At 38.4% G+C, this 17,647-nt stretch overlaps 1 protein-coding gene across 6 annotated transcripts in view; it reads left to right on the forward strand.

Moving 5' to 3' along the window:
* DHRSX (dehydrogenase/reductase X-linked) overlaps window positions 1-17,647 on the forward strand; it is a 474,397-nt gene that overhangs the window by 111,798 nt on the left and 344,952 nt on the right. For all 6 annotated transcript variants that reach the window (XM_069072875.1, XM_069072877.1, XM_069072878.1 and 3 more), the window contains exon 3: window positions 455-523. In XM_069072875.1, coding sequence (XP_068928976.1) covers window positions 455-523 — 69 coding nt within the window. The remainder of the gene's footprint in view (window positions 1-454; window positions 524-17,647) is intronic.

Below are 17,647 nucleotides of genomic sequence, written 5' to 3' on the forward strand. Positions count from 1 at the left end.
TTTTTTGGGTGGGTGCTAAGTGTCTGAGCCCGGGATTCGATCTCCAGGTCAGTCTGACACTGGAGCCGGTGCTCTTACTCTCTGTGCTACCTGGCCTCCCCTAGAGTCATTTTTTACAGATATTTGGAGGTCATGGGGAGAAGAGCTGAAGCACATTCCTGCTTTTACTCTGCCATGTTTGCTCTGCCCTCGTCAGAGTGATCTTTTAGTAGAGTGTCCATCCATAGCTAGACTCCCTTCCTGGAGGACTTTCCCCTATCCCCATCTATTTTGTGAGTATAGATTTGGTTGAATGAGCCAGACCAGAGAGTGAGAGGTATTTGGTGTCATCTGGTGAGACCATATACTTTATGTACAGTTTGCATTTCTATTATGAAAGTAGTTTGATATTATAAATATATTTAACAGTTTGGTGATGGTTTCCCTACTAATTTGGATCTCTTTTTTTTTCAAGCTGGAAATAAGGAGAGAGAAGGCCAGGAGGCTGTAAAAAAGATAAAGGAAGAAACTTTGAACTCCAAAGGTACACATATAAAGTATAGTAGTTCTTTTTAATGGAATGAAATGACTTCACATTTTTCTTAAGCCATTGAGAGGAGGGGACAAGAGAAGTGGATGAATAAGGACAAAGTTTGAATGTTTATGTGTGAATTCAGATGAGTGTTCACTGACAATAAAATCTTTGATCAGAATGTGGCAAAATAGAGAAGGGTTACCATTATTAATTCAACTTGTTTCTACCACTGGGAAACCCAGCAAATCTTGGAGAGTAGAGCATATTGCTATCAATCAGCTTTGAAATCTACTTTAAAACTATGAAACCTACCATGAGATCCTTATGTAATAGTTAGGGACTAATAGTTTGAGAAAAAAAATAACATTCCAAGGAAAATTTATCATATGGTCTTTCAGTATTCTGTGTATAGTTACTTGTTTAGTGGTTTTCCATTTTATTGAAACAGAGTTCATATATATATATACATATACATATACATATATATATATATATATATATATATATATATATTTATATATGTTTCTCCTTCCCTCTTTCCTCCCGCTCCGCACTATGGCAGCACAGAATCTCAGAGTTGGAAGGAATATTGAAGGTCACATCTTCTATTCTGAACCAATTCTATTCCACCTCACACACATCGTCATCTAGGGCCTCTTCTTAATGTGGTAGTAACTTTATGGCTACATCCCTCTCCCTTCCTCTTCCCTCAAGTCCTTATCACTGTTGGGCGATGGGAAGGATGACCTATTTATATAGCACTTGCTATATTATAGGCACTGTGCTAAGAGCTTTACGAATATTTCCTTAGATTTTTCACAGCAACTCTATTAGGTAGGTGCTGTTATTATTCTCATTTTACAGTTGGGGAAACTGAGACAAAAGAGTTTTAAGTGATTTACCTACATGGTTTGTAAATGTCTGAGGCAGAATTTGAACTCAGATCCCTCTGAATTCAGGCTCAGTGCCCTATTCATTGCATCATTTTGTTGCTTCATTGGATTATTGTCAGTTTGGGGGATGGCTAGGCAATGGCCCTACAAGTTTACAAAGGAAATCTGCTTTACCAAAAAGGCTTCCCCTATATTTAGAACTCCTTTACCTGAAGCTGAAAACATTTTCATGGAACTTGGGGACAAAGTTAAGAAAATAGACCATGAGAAAGACTTAAACCTGGAAAACTTTGAGGCCTGGGTCTCATGCCTCTGTCAGTCCATGGTGTGAAATCTCAGGATTTCTAGTAATCTTATTATAAGATTCATAAGATAGAATTCTCCTAAGACTTATATGTCAGTTTTATCTTGTCTCAAGTATCTATCAAAAGATGTAAAGTATGCATGATGAGCTTTATAGTTATTCTCGAATTTGAAATTTGTAAATAATTCCTTTTTTTTGAATGATATTTGACAGTTGGGACTGATAACAATTTTGAGTGTGAAATTCCATCTTTAAGAAAGTTAGCCACTGTTTTGTAGGACTTTTTTGTGCTTGTTTTGTTATTTAGGAAAAACCTTGTTGGAACATCAGTGACTAATGTTTTTTTATCCCCATTTTTTCATTTGAGAGGTAGCTTGGTATAGGGGATTAGGATGTAAATTCTGTCAAAGTAGGGATTGTTTCATTCTTTGTTTTTGTACCCCCAGTGCCTTGTACAGTGCCTGGTTCATAATAATACTTGTTGATTGATTGGTAGATTTGGAGCAAGGCTGAGGTTTAAGGCCTGTTGATGGAATCCTAATAAAACTGCCCCCAGCCCCAAATATTCTAGCTTCCTTGTTGGCCCCACTGAACAGCAGGCCCCTGAACCTTCCCCCACTCAACATCGTCACTACCTAGATTTGTTAGAGAAAAATAGGCTACATCCGGAAACATCCTGGTAACCAAAAAACTTGTCCAAATATCTCAGCTTCTGTGTTGGGCTGCTGAAACCCTTGGACTTTTTAGTTCATTGAAAAATACAAGATTTAAAGTTCATGCTGGCAGGAAGCAGAGAACTAACCTCAAGGCAAGATTCCCTTGATGTGTAAATACGTCATAATTTATAAGGATTACTCTCACTTAAGAAAGCAGTGAAGTCACTGTTTTAATATTGGATCACATATCAGGTGCTCTAGTAGCTTTTACTTTTCATCAGATCACATCGAGTATAATCACTAGACTTGACATCTCACAGTCTGCCAGCCACGGACTGATTGTCTCAACACCTAGCCATGTGCGTCTGGCTGGAGGAGAGGACACAGAGTTCAGAAAGCTGCACAGAGGACAGAGTAGCATTTTGTTCTTTGCTTTTAGCTCCACCTGTTCTCTGGCTTGGATGAATTATTTTATGGGAAAAGTGGCCTTTTCCACCTAGAAGAACATCTATAAATGTTTAGTATCTCTAATTCATGTCTCTAGGGGAGAATTTAAAACTCTCTATAATACAAAATATTATAGAAATACTATAATAATAAATATTATTGATTCTAACATTATAGCATTAAATTTAATATTAATTATATTTATAATAATATAATATAAAATCCAATCTAAAACTATAATAAAACTATAATATAAAATATTAATATTATAGTATTAAAATAATATTTATGTTAATATTATATCAGCTAATTATATTTATAATATAAAATATAATGTAAATAATATAATAAATATTAATCTTAAAATATTAAGTAATTTATTTATGATACTATAAAATATAATATAAAAGTCTCTATAATATAACTCTATATAACTAGATATAGGGACTGGTCCATTACACATTGAACATCAGTGGATAGACAGCCAGTTGTAAAACCAGGAAGACCTGGGTTCGTTTCATCTCTGGTATATACTGTGACCCCAAGCAAGGTATTTAACCTTCCTGAGATTGTGAGTTGCAGAAAAGATACCAGCTTATATTTTATAGAGGGAGTTCTTTGTGTCAACAAAATCACCCATCAAGTCCATATAGAATGGGGTTTGTAAGGTACTGGGTAATGCTGAAAATAAACTCTCCAAATATCAGGCCAGTAGAAGGGGTCAATGGGACCTGCTCCCTGGAAATTTTGGCAAACTTCAGTAAAGGTATGTGGCATAATCAGTTGGTACAGACATCTGGCAGATAAGACTTCCAGATTTACTCATATATCCTGCAGTCTTGGTCTAAAATCAAAGGAAAATACCCTTAAGCATAGTAACATTGCATTCTTATGAGTCACTAACTGTGAATTAACTTAACACATCCCTTTCCCTTATGATAGTTAGGAGAATGACCTTGTAATGGAGTGTGGGATGGGAAGGAAAAGGAGAGATCAATAAATGCAGTGGGGGTGCTCAGAGGAGGCAGCAAGAATGGATAATATGAAGGCTCCAGGGAGGCAGTGTTTTTGTATATGTCACACTTCCATCTAGGAGAGGAGCACTGTGTCTTAGAGCTGAAGGTAGACAACTGTTGACTTCTACACTGGAGGGAAAGATAAAGGTAGAGGCCAACTTAGCTTTTGATAAGTATCTTTATACAAGCTAATCAGTAAGTTTTAATTGTCTCTTTGTCTTTCATCTCTTCCTGTAGGCTGCTGCTAGATTAATCTCCCTAAAGCACAGCTTGGATGAGCTCTTTACTTCCCACCCTCTTTGTTGGTGGTGGTGGTGGTAGTGGGAGTGATGGTGGCGGTCCTTCTTTCTGAAGGGGACCATGGCATCGGGGTGGTGATGCCATGATGTGCAGTTGAATTAGATTTAAGTCAGGGAGGGCTCACTTGATATAGGACCTGATCCTTTGAACTACGCAATCTGAATTCAGTGTACTTTTCCAACCTATGTTTTGGTTATTCTCCTTCATGAACCCTATTTTCTAGAAAAATTGAACCATATAATGGGACATTAGGTGACATAGTCTATAAAGAACTCGACCTGGAGCCAAGAAGAATTCCTGAGTTCAAATCCAGCCTCAGATATTTAACTAAGGTGTATGATCCTTGGTATGTCACTTTAACCTCTGTCTGACTCAGTTTCCTCAGCTGTAGATAATAATAGCACTCACCTCCTAGGGTGATTGTGAAGATCAAATGAAATGATGTTTGTAAAGTGCTTTGCAGGTTTTAAAGTGCTGCATCTGTACCTTTGTCCACGGTGTTCTTTCTCTAAGGAATGGTCACTCCCACCTCCTTCTCTTTCCCATTCTTAACTAATGTACAATGCTGCCTCTCCTATTGTATTTTTACATTACATTTGTAGTCTGTTTATTTCTATACATGTCTGATTTCCCCTAATGGAACTTGAAAGCGGGGGCCACATCTTTTGTCTTTTTGGTGTCCCCCGAAGTATCAGGTCAGTGCTTTTCACAGAGCAGAAACTCAGAATGGATGTTTGTTGGCTAATTGGAAACAAATGCAGTAAATTGTATTTTGCCATGTGTTTACATTGATATCTGTTCTTTGTGCTTATTCTTTGGTGTGCATGTAAAGCATTAAGCTCTTTATGGACTTAGAGATCTTTTATCATAGCCACCTGCCCACCCCACCCCCCACCTGAAAAAAAACCCAGAAGGAAAAACAGCACATCCATTAACTATGAATGCTCTGTCTCATCGGCCCTGATTGAGTCACCTGAGAATGCAATGGGATACTATCAGTCCAGTCCAAGAGGACCCAGGTCCACTTTTTACACTTTTAAGAACTCCAGAAGTAAGTAATACCCAGCAGTGCCTTATCCTCCTGCAAATTCTGATGACTTATTGAGAATCAGGACAGTCTGCTTAGCATGGTCAGGGGTAGTGTTTCATCCTTGGATGTCATGGATTGAATATAGAAATGCCTCCTCCTTTGGACAGGAGGAGAAAGGAACTTTTCCTTGAAAAGAAGAGTATGTGGAAATTAAGTCATACAGCAAAGGAGTCTTGCTAAACCCAATTTGAAGCAGACTTTGGGTGACGGTGGTCGTATCTTTGAAGCTATTTTGCCCCCACCCTTCCCTTCCTATTATATTCTCAGTCAGTGGTCAGTGGAAGTCTTAGATTGAATGTCACTGCCATATCCGCTTCCTTGACAATAATAGTAATAATTGTTGTGTTTTAGCCCTGTCTGACTCGTCATGACTTCATTTTGGGGTTATTATTGTCAAAGATACTGGAGTCATTTGCCATTTCTTTCTTTAGATCACTTTATACCGATGAGGAATGGAAGCAAATAGGATTACGTAACTTGCCCGGAGTCACAGAGTCTGAAGTCAGATTTGAACTCAGAAAGATGAGTTTTCTTGATTCCAAGTCCATACTCTGTCCGTTGCACCACCTAGGCGCCCAACAATAATCATAGTTCGCATTTGTATCGTGCTTTAAGGTAGAGCACTTTGTATATATTATCTCAGTTGATCCTGACAGTAGCCCTGGGAGATAGGTGCCAGGTTCATCATTTTCCCAGTGAGGAAAATTATATTAGGTAGTTAAATTTCACCTAGAATTAGAGCTGGAAGAAACCTAGGAATTAACTAGTTCAATCTCTCATTTAATAGATGAAAGAACTGAAATTAGAGAGGTTAAATGACATGCTCAAGGTCACATAGTATGCTGTTGACAGATTCCAAGTCTCTTAGCTCCATGAGGTGACAGCTGACACACAACTGGAGAACACCATTTGGGAGAGGTGTGTCCTTCCCTGAATCCCCAAAACATCCTCAGGAGCCCGGCATGTTCAGCACCACAAACCCTCTTTTTGGCCACTTCCCAGACATTTTTGACTCATGCTATAGCCCACTGTTCAGAGTAGCATTCTTGCAACTAGACATGAACACAACTGCATGATAACAAATGAGGACATTCTGTCTGTTGTGACAGTGTGTACTGGTCAGTCTTAAGTGTCTTTATGTGGTGCACTCGTCCTTACTGAGAATTTGATGGCAGTCAAGGGAACTGTGCCAGATACAGCTCTGTACCTGACTATTTGTGTGACCTAGGACAAAGCCCATAATTCTTTGGGGAATGAAGTGGTTGGACTACTAAAGGCTGCCTTCCAGTGCTATAATTTTAGGACCTATCAGGTTTAGATCAGATGCTTCTTTACATTTTATTTCCATTCCATAGTGCCTAAATTGGCTAGTGGTAATTGTGCATGTATATTTCTTTTTAATAGGAATAATAAAACATTATTTAAGCTTCAAAATTATTTCCATATTTTAAGAACATCTGTACTTTTTCCCCTACTTATCTCCTCTGATGCATTTTCTTTGTTCTTGATTTAATAACTTATCCTTTTTATAGTTTAATAATTTGTGCTTTGTGAAGTCATAGTGAATTAAAATTGATATATAATAAATATAATTAATTGACTTTTCATAGTAATAGATATATATTAATTGTTGTCAGGAATAAAGGCAGCCTGGCTCATTTTCCTTTCTCAGATATTTTAATGTGGAAGATTTAGAAACTCTTATCATCACTTATCCACATTGCCAAAACTTTGCCTGCTTTTGTGGAATTGTCTCTTGTTAAAAGGTCTCTTATTCTGGAATATAATCTTATTCAGAAAACAAAACAATAACCAATTAATCCAAATTAGAATTGTTAAATTCCATACCTTCCCTTTCATATTTCATGCACATTTCAGAAAAAGAAGTTAAAAAAAAACAAACTTCATTTCCCTAGAATACTCATCACAGAGCCATTAGACACAAGGGGACATCATGAGATTATTTGATCCCTCCCCATGATTCTGATAGGTAGGACCAACCTAAAAATATTGTAATCAGTTGTATTCTTCAAAATATTCAGAGAAGGAGATCTCACTTTCTCTGCCGACCTGTTTCATTGTCTCAGTGCCTTTAAAATCAAAGAGGTCTTCTTTATGCCTGATTGCTATTTTTCCTATTGCAGTTTTAGTCCCTTACATTTCATTGTACTGTTAGTAAAATGGAGGAGAGCTGCTCATTGCCACTGCTTCACACATTAGACACTTATACAGGTCCCTCTCCTTGAGTTTTCTCTTTATCAATTTGAAATATCTACTACATGCACAATATGGCCTTCACATGTAGGTGGGCAGGAGGAGAAATCCATGGAAGGTGAGTGGAAATAGAAGTGGGATGGCTATTGTAAAGAAGGTGAGAAGAGTGATGCCAGTGGAAGCAGAGAGGAAGGGAAATATTCTCTTTTAAAGGTTTCATTGGTGCCTTTTTGCCTTTGCCTTATAGTTATTTCTCATTCCTCTCCCTCCAGATCAAATTGTGTCTTGGAACACACAAAGAGTAATAAGCAAAAACTTCCCATAAACAAATCTTGCCTGACATTCTGTATGATAGTCTGACCTAGAAGTGCCCCCACCTTTCTGTCATGAACATGGCGGTGTGTGGCTGTATCTTCTCCAGTACCCTCATTGTTTTAGGGAGGGATGTATTTAAGAAGCTGTAGAAGTATCATTGAAAGGACTGGGCTCAGTGAGCCTCAGTGATCTTAGAAAGGCATGGGAAGACTTGCAAGAAATGATGGAGTGAAAGTGAGCAGAAGCCATAGAACATTGTATACAGAAACAACAATATTTTTTTAAGAATGACTTTGAGTGACTAAGTAATTTGAATATTATAAATACAAATTAAAAATAAAGGACATATGAAGAAAGACACTCTCTGTATACAAAGACAGAAGTGATGAATCGGACAATTTTATGTGTGTGTGTGTGTGTCTGTGTATACAATACACCTATTTGTGTCTAATATCTAATTTGTCTCTATGGCGAGGGACACAGAGGGAAGAAAAAAGGAAAATAAAAGAAATTTACATGATCAATTTGTTGTATATTTGGAGGGAATAGCAAGTTGTATATTTTAGATTTGCAGTTTCATGTGTAATCATCTTTTTTATTGTACTGTTATGGAAATGCTGTGTTTTATCAATTTAAAATAAAATAAATTTAGTAAAAAAAGATTAAAAAAAGAAGAAAGGACTTGGCAGTGAGCTGCATGTAGGAAGGCAAAGGCCAGAGAAGAGTCAGACATGACACCAATTTTGAGAGCCTTGCTGATGAGGAGAATGCTGTTTGTATTACCAGAAAGAAGCAAGTCAGGGAGAAGGACTTATGCCAGGTAAAACATGATATTTGGTTTTAGACATGTCACATTTAAGGTGCTGGTTTTTGGTAGAACATTCAAGTGGCAAGACTGGAGCTCCAGAGAGAGGCCATACTGGAAATACATATTAGGGAGTAATTTGTATAAAGGTAATAGCAGAAACATGACATTTTATTTCTCTGAAATAGTAGGAAAGCGTGGAGTTCTCAGTCGTCGTGGCTGGTGGTTGAGGGGAGACCAAGGAACTATCCATTAACATCAGTCTAAAAGCAAGTCCCCAGAACTGCAGTGAGAACTGATTGGGGGAGGGCAGAGGAAGGGTAATAAGCATTATTGAATGCATGTTATGTACCAGTATAAGGCCGTGCACAGAAGCTTTCCAGAACTGCTACTGTGAGCAGCTTTTAAGGTTCTCATTACTCAGTATAGTGATCACTCTGTTTATTCCATAACAAAAGCAAAACATCTATGGAAAATCAAGGTACAGCATAATGCAAAATACAGCATTCACTATATTTCAACTTATCACAGAAAATCACAATATAATATTCACATCATAGTCTCAAAGTAAAATAAGTTAACTCAATCAGTCACTAATCAGTAACAATAGTCACAGTACTCAGAGTACAATCAGTCACTTATTCAGTAAAGTCTTGCTAAGTATCATACACAAACCCTCCACCCCTAGGTCACTAGTAAACTATAATTCCATAATTACTCTGTACCCAAGGAGAGGTCTTTTCATCCTGACTTGGGGCTGGTTCTCAATATTCCCTGGATCCCCTTCCATGGTCCCAGATTCTACCTGGATTCACCAGACTGTCACCTGGGTTCAATGGCAGACGGCTCCCAGTTCCTTGTCCAGCTCTCTGGGCAGGTCCTGCTCCACACTGAAGTTCACAGGATCTGGTCCATGTCAGATCCTTCACCATTTCTGCTCCAGGGAATTCAAGGCTCAATCAAGCCACAAACAGACAAAGTCTCAGCATCCTGGTCATGCTTCAGTCACCTGGGCTTCTGGCTCCTGGCCTTCTGGCTCTGGGCTCCTGGATCCTGGCCTCCTGGCTCTGGGCTCCTGGCTCCTGGCTCCTGGCTCCTGGGCTCCTGGGCTCCTGGGCTCCTGGCTCCTGGGCTCTGGACTCCTGGCTCTGGGCTCTGGGCTCCTGGGCTCCTGGCTCCTGGCTCCTGGGCTCCTGGCCCCTGGCCTTCTGGCTCTGGGCTCCTGGCTCCTGGCTCCTGGGCTCTGGGATCCTCTTCAGAAGAAACTCCACCACCACAAGTGTTCAGGACTCAGTCTCCATTCTTCTGTAGCTGCTCTGCCACCAGATCTGGGTCTCAAGGAAATTCTGACTGTGCCCCTCTGGGGCTTTTCTTACATACACAGTATTACCTACTTCACTTGCTTCTGCCAATACCTTCCTGTTACGTCAGTAACAAGGGGCAGGAGTTCCTACCTTCTGTTCCCCCAACAGAGGCTTTATCAGTTACTAGGTGTTAAGTACCTGCTACTTTTGCCAACACAAAGGGATCTTCAAGTCCAAAATTGCATTACCATTACAACCAGGCATTGTGCTAAGAGCTTCACAAAGATTATTTCTTTTGAGCTTATTTAATCTAATATAGGTCACAACTGCAGAAGATTAAGTGAGGGAGAGGTTCTTGGAGTGGTGGATAGAGCCTTGAATTTGAGAGTCGGGAAGACCTGAGTTTGAGTGCCACCCCAGACACTGTCTGTGTGACCAGCCTGAATTTTGTCATTTACTTGTGAAATGAGGATAATAATAGTACCATTAGGAACAAATACAAACTGAATGTAGGTGCTGTGTCTGTAGTGCTGATCTGTGTCAGCACGTGTCTCCCTGTTAGGTACCTCATGGGCTTCCTCATCAAGAATCCATGTGTATTTGTGCATACATGCATACTGGGTACTTGTTCATGCATGAACGTGTGTATCTGTGTCGTGTGAAAACTGATCTTTTGCTTCTTGACAATAATGGAGAGAGGCATCTGTCTTGAGACAGGTGTGTTCAGCTGAGACCACTAGATTCAATAATTTGATGGAATGTTCTTAATGGTATTTGGCTGCCTTGGAAGAAAAATGGGTAATTTGAAGGTTTCCACATAGAGTTTTTCAGACTTAATTTTTGTGACCAATTTGGCAATAGTATACTTGATGTTATAAGAAACTTATTTGTTGACATTTTAGAATATAGTGTCCAGGAACTAGAACTAATGACATTCCATTAGAAATGTTCAGTTCAGGGACCTGTTGGGTTGTAACATCTCAAGGGACTGTTTCAACTGTCTGCGTCTCTAAGAAAATAATATTGAAGTCTGCTTTTCCATCATTTACCACTTTCATTCTTGTTTCAGGGTTTTAGACTAACATCCTACTTTTTCTTTTAAAAGAAAAAAAGAAAAAAATCACAAGAGAGAGAGCTCCCTGTATAAAACCAATTAAATTTCTGACTTTTATCTCTTTTTATCCTAAGAAATGATCCTTCCCCAAGGCCTTCAGGGTAGTCAAGGCCAGAGTATAAAAAGTTAAATTGTTGCTTCTGCAGCTTTCTCTGTTACTAGTTTTTGTACCAAGAACTCTTCTGTGTCGGAGTTCCCAGTTCCCCATTCTCTTTATTAATTTGGCTAATATAGAACCTTGCTGTTTGTTACTCATATATATGTTTTTGAATGCCTAAAATTTCTTTTTTTTCTCCCCCTCTTCCTCTTTCTTGTTTTTAAGAAGCAAGGTGGCAATCTACCATAATTACTTCACAAAGCTTATTGAATTGGAAAAGGCATTAGAGATCAGTTAACTTAGAATATGTGATGAACCAGTAAAATATCCAAAGTGTTTTCCTAGATCATTGCATCTGCCATGGCTTTTCATTTACGACTCTCAGTGGAGCCAGTGAGAAAGAGGGATCCAGAGACAGGAGGAGCAAGAAGCAGAGAAAAGGAGGGAGGAAGGGAGGGAAAGAACGAGGGAGGGAGGGAGAGAGAGAGAAAAGAGAGAATGACAATGACTACTTTTTTTTTTTTTAAGTTTATAGGTTTTAAGAAATACTGATCTCTGGGGCAGCTAGGTGATGCAGTGGATGGAGTAGCTGCCCTGGGGGCAGGAGGACTTGATTTCAAATCTGATGTCAGACACTTATTAGCTGTGTGGCCCTGGTCAAGTCACTTAACCCTGATTGCTCCCCCCACCTGGAAAAAAAAAGAAATATTGATCTTTGATACTAAATATTTGTCAGATAGCTAAATTTTTGTACACACTGGTGCTTGCCAACAAATTAAGAAATAGTGTTTTAGTCCAATTTCTCTTAGGCAGTCAGTAAGCTAGAATTTATTGTTTCTCTCTTTTTTTTAAGAATTCAATTTTATGTTATTTTCAGTACTCCCATCCCACCTATCCCCTCAACTAGCATTTATTAAACACCTACTGTGTGTCCGGCATTGTGCTAAGCACCTCCCTTGGTGAATTAACTCATTCAAATTTTTAACACTAGAAAGCATAGGTTTGGGGCACAAATCTAACTTTCACTATTCCAGTTGCTGAATATGCAATTTTGCCCTGGCAGTAATCTTTGGATAGCTTTATTTTTTATATATTTGTTGATACCCTTAGTCTATTGCTTATTATCTTTTGCATCCTTAGTTCAGCTATAATTCTGACAAGTTATTGCTTTGTAATTTACATTTTTGTTGATGACTTTTACAAGAAACCACTACTGCTCCCATTCTAGATGATCTAACTAGGCAAAGCAGGTCATTAATTAATATTTGCTAATAATGTTTGCCTTGATAAAATGTTTTTTTTTCATTTTAATTCATTATCTTGATCTTTGGATATCCAGAATCCGAACCAGCAAGAAGCCCAAAGAATTAGAATCTTTTATTTATTTTCTTTTGCTGTTAGTATGCAGTGGTAATGTATATACTAAATAATGGCCTTGAGGCAATATCATATCAGAGAACCTTCTGAATAATCAAATAAAGATTATCGTTAGTATAGTTTTGGTATTAAGTATATTTAATAGTAACAATGAAATTCATTACAGTTTATTGTACTTGAATTTTTTGAAAATTAGCAGACAATATTCAGAACACCTACTTTCTGAGCCATTTTGCGTAGGTGAAAGTGGGTTTGTTTTTTTGCTTTCTTTTAATTTTTTCCATCCTCAGTACATACTACTGGGTCTAATGTAAAACCAGTCCAAGAATGAATGGCATGCATTTGGGGTTTCAACGATGGCTGTATTACAAGACTGGAATGTCTACTTAGAGAGAGTAAGATTAAACAGACCTGGTCGAAATGAATGAAATGTTGCTGTAATTAGCTTTGTTGGCCCCAGAATGGTCTCAGTCCTGCGGCATTCAGTTGACCATTAACTAGGAGTTATCCTACCCAGAAAGATACATCTGTTGTAAATGGAGACGTCACCTTTTCCCAAGGGTTGCTGGGCTATCTTGGGTCTAAAGATGAAGAAGGAAAGCAGCCCAGTATTAGTAAGGGTAGGAGAAGGAACAGCAAGCCCAAGAGACATTTCTTAAACTCTCATTATCTGCCAAGTCCTGTGCTGAATGCTAGGGATATCTCGAGAACAGTGAAATACCTTCTACTCTTAAGAAATGCACACTCCAATTTTGGGAGATGATGCAGTACACGGGAGGGTTCATTTAATGACACACGGGAAGGCCTCCAGACACCTTAGGAAGCAGTGGTAGGGCAGATGGGTCAGAACTGAGCTGAAGATGCATGTCCAATGCCTGGTGGGAAGTGGATAATTGGAATTTGGTTGGAGAAAGGGAAGCTCTGTAATCTGATGGCTCTTATCCTGGTGCTCAGTGTCCTCTTGGTGAGACATAGTAGGAGACGGAAAAGTCCCTGACTTCCTTCCTGGGCTTCTGATGGTGTCACTAGGCCCTCTTGTCTGACTGTCTGCTGGCGAGTTCCCTCCAGAGTAAACCCTCCTTGGCTCTTGGTTGTGACTGTTCACAGAGCTCATACTGACGTAGCACTTTACATATATTATCTCATTTGATCCAAGTACAACATAGTGAGGTAGATGCTTTTATTAACCCCATTTTACTGATAAGGAAACCAAGGCACAGAGAGGTTAAATGACTCGACCAACATCACCCAGCTGATTACTGTTTGAGGCAAAACTCATAAACTCAGGTCTTTATGCCTTCAAATTCAGCACTCTGTCCATTGTACTGCCTCATGAATGCTGTTGCTTTGTATGAGGGTTATCAGCTATCCCAGGAAGGTTTTTGTTTACTGTGCTTCCCTTAGCTCCTTTCCTCAGGATGTTTATACACCAAGTGTTTAGTGATAAGTTTGCTATTTTAGATTAATTCTATCTTAATGCTTTCTTTTTCACTTATAAGTACTCCTGTGCTAACATATGTCTTCTCAGCCCCTAACCTTAAAGGTAGCTGCATGGTTTTCAGTACAATGGGATTTGCTGTTCTAATAGCGTTCCCTCATATACTTGGAGTAGGAAGTATTAGCTCACATCCCATTTCTTCCTCTCACTAGATGTACGGCCCTGGGAGAGTTGCTTGACTCCTTTGGGCCTCCGTTTCTTCATTTGTCAAATAGGGGTGATAACCTGCCTGTCTTAAAAAGGTTGTTGTAGAAACCAAATTATTTAATGCATATAAAGCTCTTTATCATTCACTCATCCTATCAGAATGTTTTATTATGACATGACACATACCCCGAGTGTTTAAAGATTAATCTAGAGAAACCTAAGTTCTAGGCTTTGAGTATGTTTTATTGTCCAAGGACTAGCTTTGATAGGCTCAGAAAAGTTAATTATTAAAAGAACAGCCTAGTCGGTGAGGCATGTCAGTCACAGTAAGTCATGAGGACTGTTGATTAATGCCAATTCTAGTGAAATCACAGATTCTTGAGTAGCGTACTTATTTAGAAGTAATGTACTTAATGGACCTTAAAGAGGAATATAAATATAAAATAAGATTATTGTTCAAATTCTGATATATATATGTATATATATATATATATATAACTTCTTAAGGGAGTACTATCTTTATGATGGAATAGTTATTTGAAGAAGGAATTTGTGTCTTATAAAATGGTACATTACCCTCTGCTTCACAGTATTTTTCTCGTCTATGTTTTGGGATTACACTTTACTTTAAGATGGGAAGCCTACTAATTTCCAAGTCTCACTGAGCCTCTGACAAAAGGGCCTCATCATCTTGGTTCTGCCACTTGCCACCTGTGCAACCTGGAGCAAGTTACTTCATCTCAGTTTCCCCATTAGTATTGACTAGACTAGTGACCTTTAACATCCTTTCCACATCTAGATTTATGGTCCTCTTATTCTCAAGAGTCCAAAGGAAAATCTGTAGAAATTGACCCTGGACCTTGGTGGTTTGGGAAAAGAGTGACTGCTGCTTAAGCGATCATCAGTACCTCAGTAATCCTTACAGGGGTCAGAGACTTCTCAGGCAGGAGAATTTGTTTGCTGTACTACTGGATGAGTGGGAAGGGACAGGGCTTGGCCTTGGGCAGGGTGAGTAGGGGGAGGCAGTATAGAATGAAATGAACAGCTCAAATTTATATAAGTCTCTGAAGTTTGCAAAGTGGGCTTCTCACATCAAGCCTGCCATGTAGGTAGTTCTGATGTTATCATATCAGTTTCATAGCTAAGGAAACAGGCCTAGATGGTTAAATGACTTGCTCTTATGTTGGAGATAGGACTGGAGCTCCTGACTCTAAGTATCTCTTCTTCATACAACAGCATTTTTTTACCTTAACCATCGTACCATTATGACCTTGAGCAAGTCCCTTAACATTTCTGGGTTTCAGTTTCCTTATTTGTAAAAATGAGGGGATTGAACTAGATAACCTTTAAATTTTCCCCTAGATCTAAATTTGTGTTCTTATGATAGAGTGTATTATGGAATTTTTCAAAGGCAAGCATTTAGAATTCTGTGAATTCCTATACCTTCTTTTGCCTAGGGGCAGCTAGATGGTGCAGTGGATAGAGCTGTGGGCCTGGAATTAGGAAGACCTGATCAAGTCTGGCATCAGACATTTACTAACTGTGTGACCCTGGACAAATCACTTTACCCCAGCCTTAGTTTCCTCAAGTGCAAAATGGTAATTATAATACCTCCTACCTCCCAGAGTCATTATGAGATAATATTTATAAATTGCTTAGGACAGTGCCTGACATATACTAGGTGCTTATTAAGTCCCTTTTTTCCTTCCTTCCTTCCTTCCTTCCTTCCTTCCTTCCTTCCTTCCTTCCTTCCTTCCTTCCTTCCTTCCTTCCTTCCTTCCTTCCTTCCTTCCTTCCTTCCTTCCTTCCTTCCTTCCTTCCTTCCTTCCTTCCTTCCTTCCTTCCTTCCTTCCTTCTGTACAGAGATCTGATGGATGTATATGAGAGACAAGTGAATTAAGAGTGAATTCATTATCCCCACATTTATTTTCCTCTTTAAAGAAAGCTTTGGGGAGAAACCAACTATATATCCAATGTTGCTTTATTAACTCAGGTTAATTGAGACTATTAACTTCAGTGTATTGGTTGATGGAAACTGTCTTATAAAGAAGGGGAAATGTACTGGATAAATTTAAGTGCAGAAAATGTTGATATTAAGATGTTTCTTCTTTTTAAGGAGACCAAAGGGAGAAGGGCACCCAACTTTTCTTGTCTACCTGTTTCTCCCACCTGTTCTTCCTGCTTGGAATTCACCTAAATAACCTTTGGTAGATTAGACCCATCCTCATCATTAATTAATTCAAATTTATTCTTTCTTTTGTCCCAATTTCTCCATAATCTGATATGGTAATAATAAGGGAAACATGTCTGGGTGTGTATTAGCTTGGTTTGGATTTGATTTTTAAATGCTTATGAAACACACCCTTTGGCCATTTGCCTAATACTCTACCCAGTGTGATGTGATGTGCTAATCTGACACTTGCTCTGACAAGTCTTATGGGTGTTTATGATTACAACCTTTAATTAATATAAGTACATTTATATTTTGACAGTAGAAAGATAATAAAGATATCACTGGAACCACTTTGGCAGGTGATAACTTCTGAAGACTGCCATTTTATAGCTTTCTCCTCAGTTTAGAGCCCTGGAGCACACTGGGTATAGATTCTTGTTCCTGAATAGTCCTTTTCATTTGGATGAATTTTTGGGGAATGAGAGGAACCAAAAATCTTTGGAAGCATTAATTGTGAAATGCACTTTTATATAACTAACTTATTTTCTTTTCCACAAAGCTCATACCAATGGAATGCTAGTGACCTGAGAAGTTTAACATGCAGTGTTTCCTCACCTAACAGGTTTCACCAGACCTGCATTTGACAGTGTGCCTGTGTATTTGTGTTAAGGATGGATCCCACCATTTTTTAGTGAGTTTTTCAATTTCTCCACATAGGTAGATCTGTTTGCAGGGATTCCTTACACTGAATGATAGGCAGCAGAATGAATTCCAGCTAAAGCCTTATCTCTTAGAACTTTCTGTGTTTCCCAAACACTTAGATCCTGTTTGATTTCTTTACCCTGTATCTTCCTGGGTCCTAGTTCTGGGATTATGAACTCCTTTTGAAATTACAAGTGTATATACATAGATATATTATCTATGTATACACACATATATCTTGTATATGTATATACATATCTATATATGGTTACATAGATGCTGTGTCCATATATATTTATGCATATGCTATATATGCATGTATAAACACACATGTGTGTAAGTATATATAATATCAATCTATATACATATAAATACATATGTGTGTAATTATACATATATAATATCTAATTTTTTCATTTTTAATTTATAGTAAATAACCTCTGATATTCTCATAGACCTTAAAAACTAGAAGGGATATTAATCCAATGCCCTTATTTTACAAATGAGGAAAGCTAGGCTCCTAGAAATAATGCAACTTCCTTAAGATTATATAGTTAAAAAGTCTTGTGACTTGATCTGCTCCTAGGACTGTGCTTTTTCCATGTGGTGCTCCTTACCTTTCTTCATTCTCTTTGGGACCCCATTCAGAACTCATCTATTCTCTGAAAGCATTAAAGACCA

This window comes from Petaurus breviceps, unplaced genomic scaffold (genome assembly GCF_028583685.1).
Source record: "Petaurus breviceps papuanus isolate PSGF00001 unplaced genomic scaffold, PetGlider_PUasm1.0 90849, whole genome shotgun sequence".
NCBI classification, from domain to species: domain Eukaryota; kingdom Metazoa; phylum Chordata; class Mammalia; order Diprotodontia; family Petauridae; genus Petaurus; species Petaurus breviceps.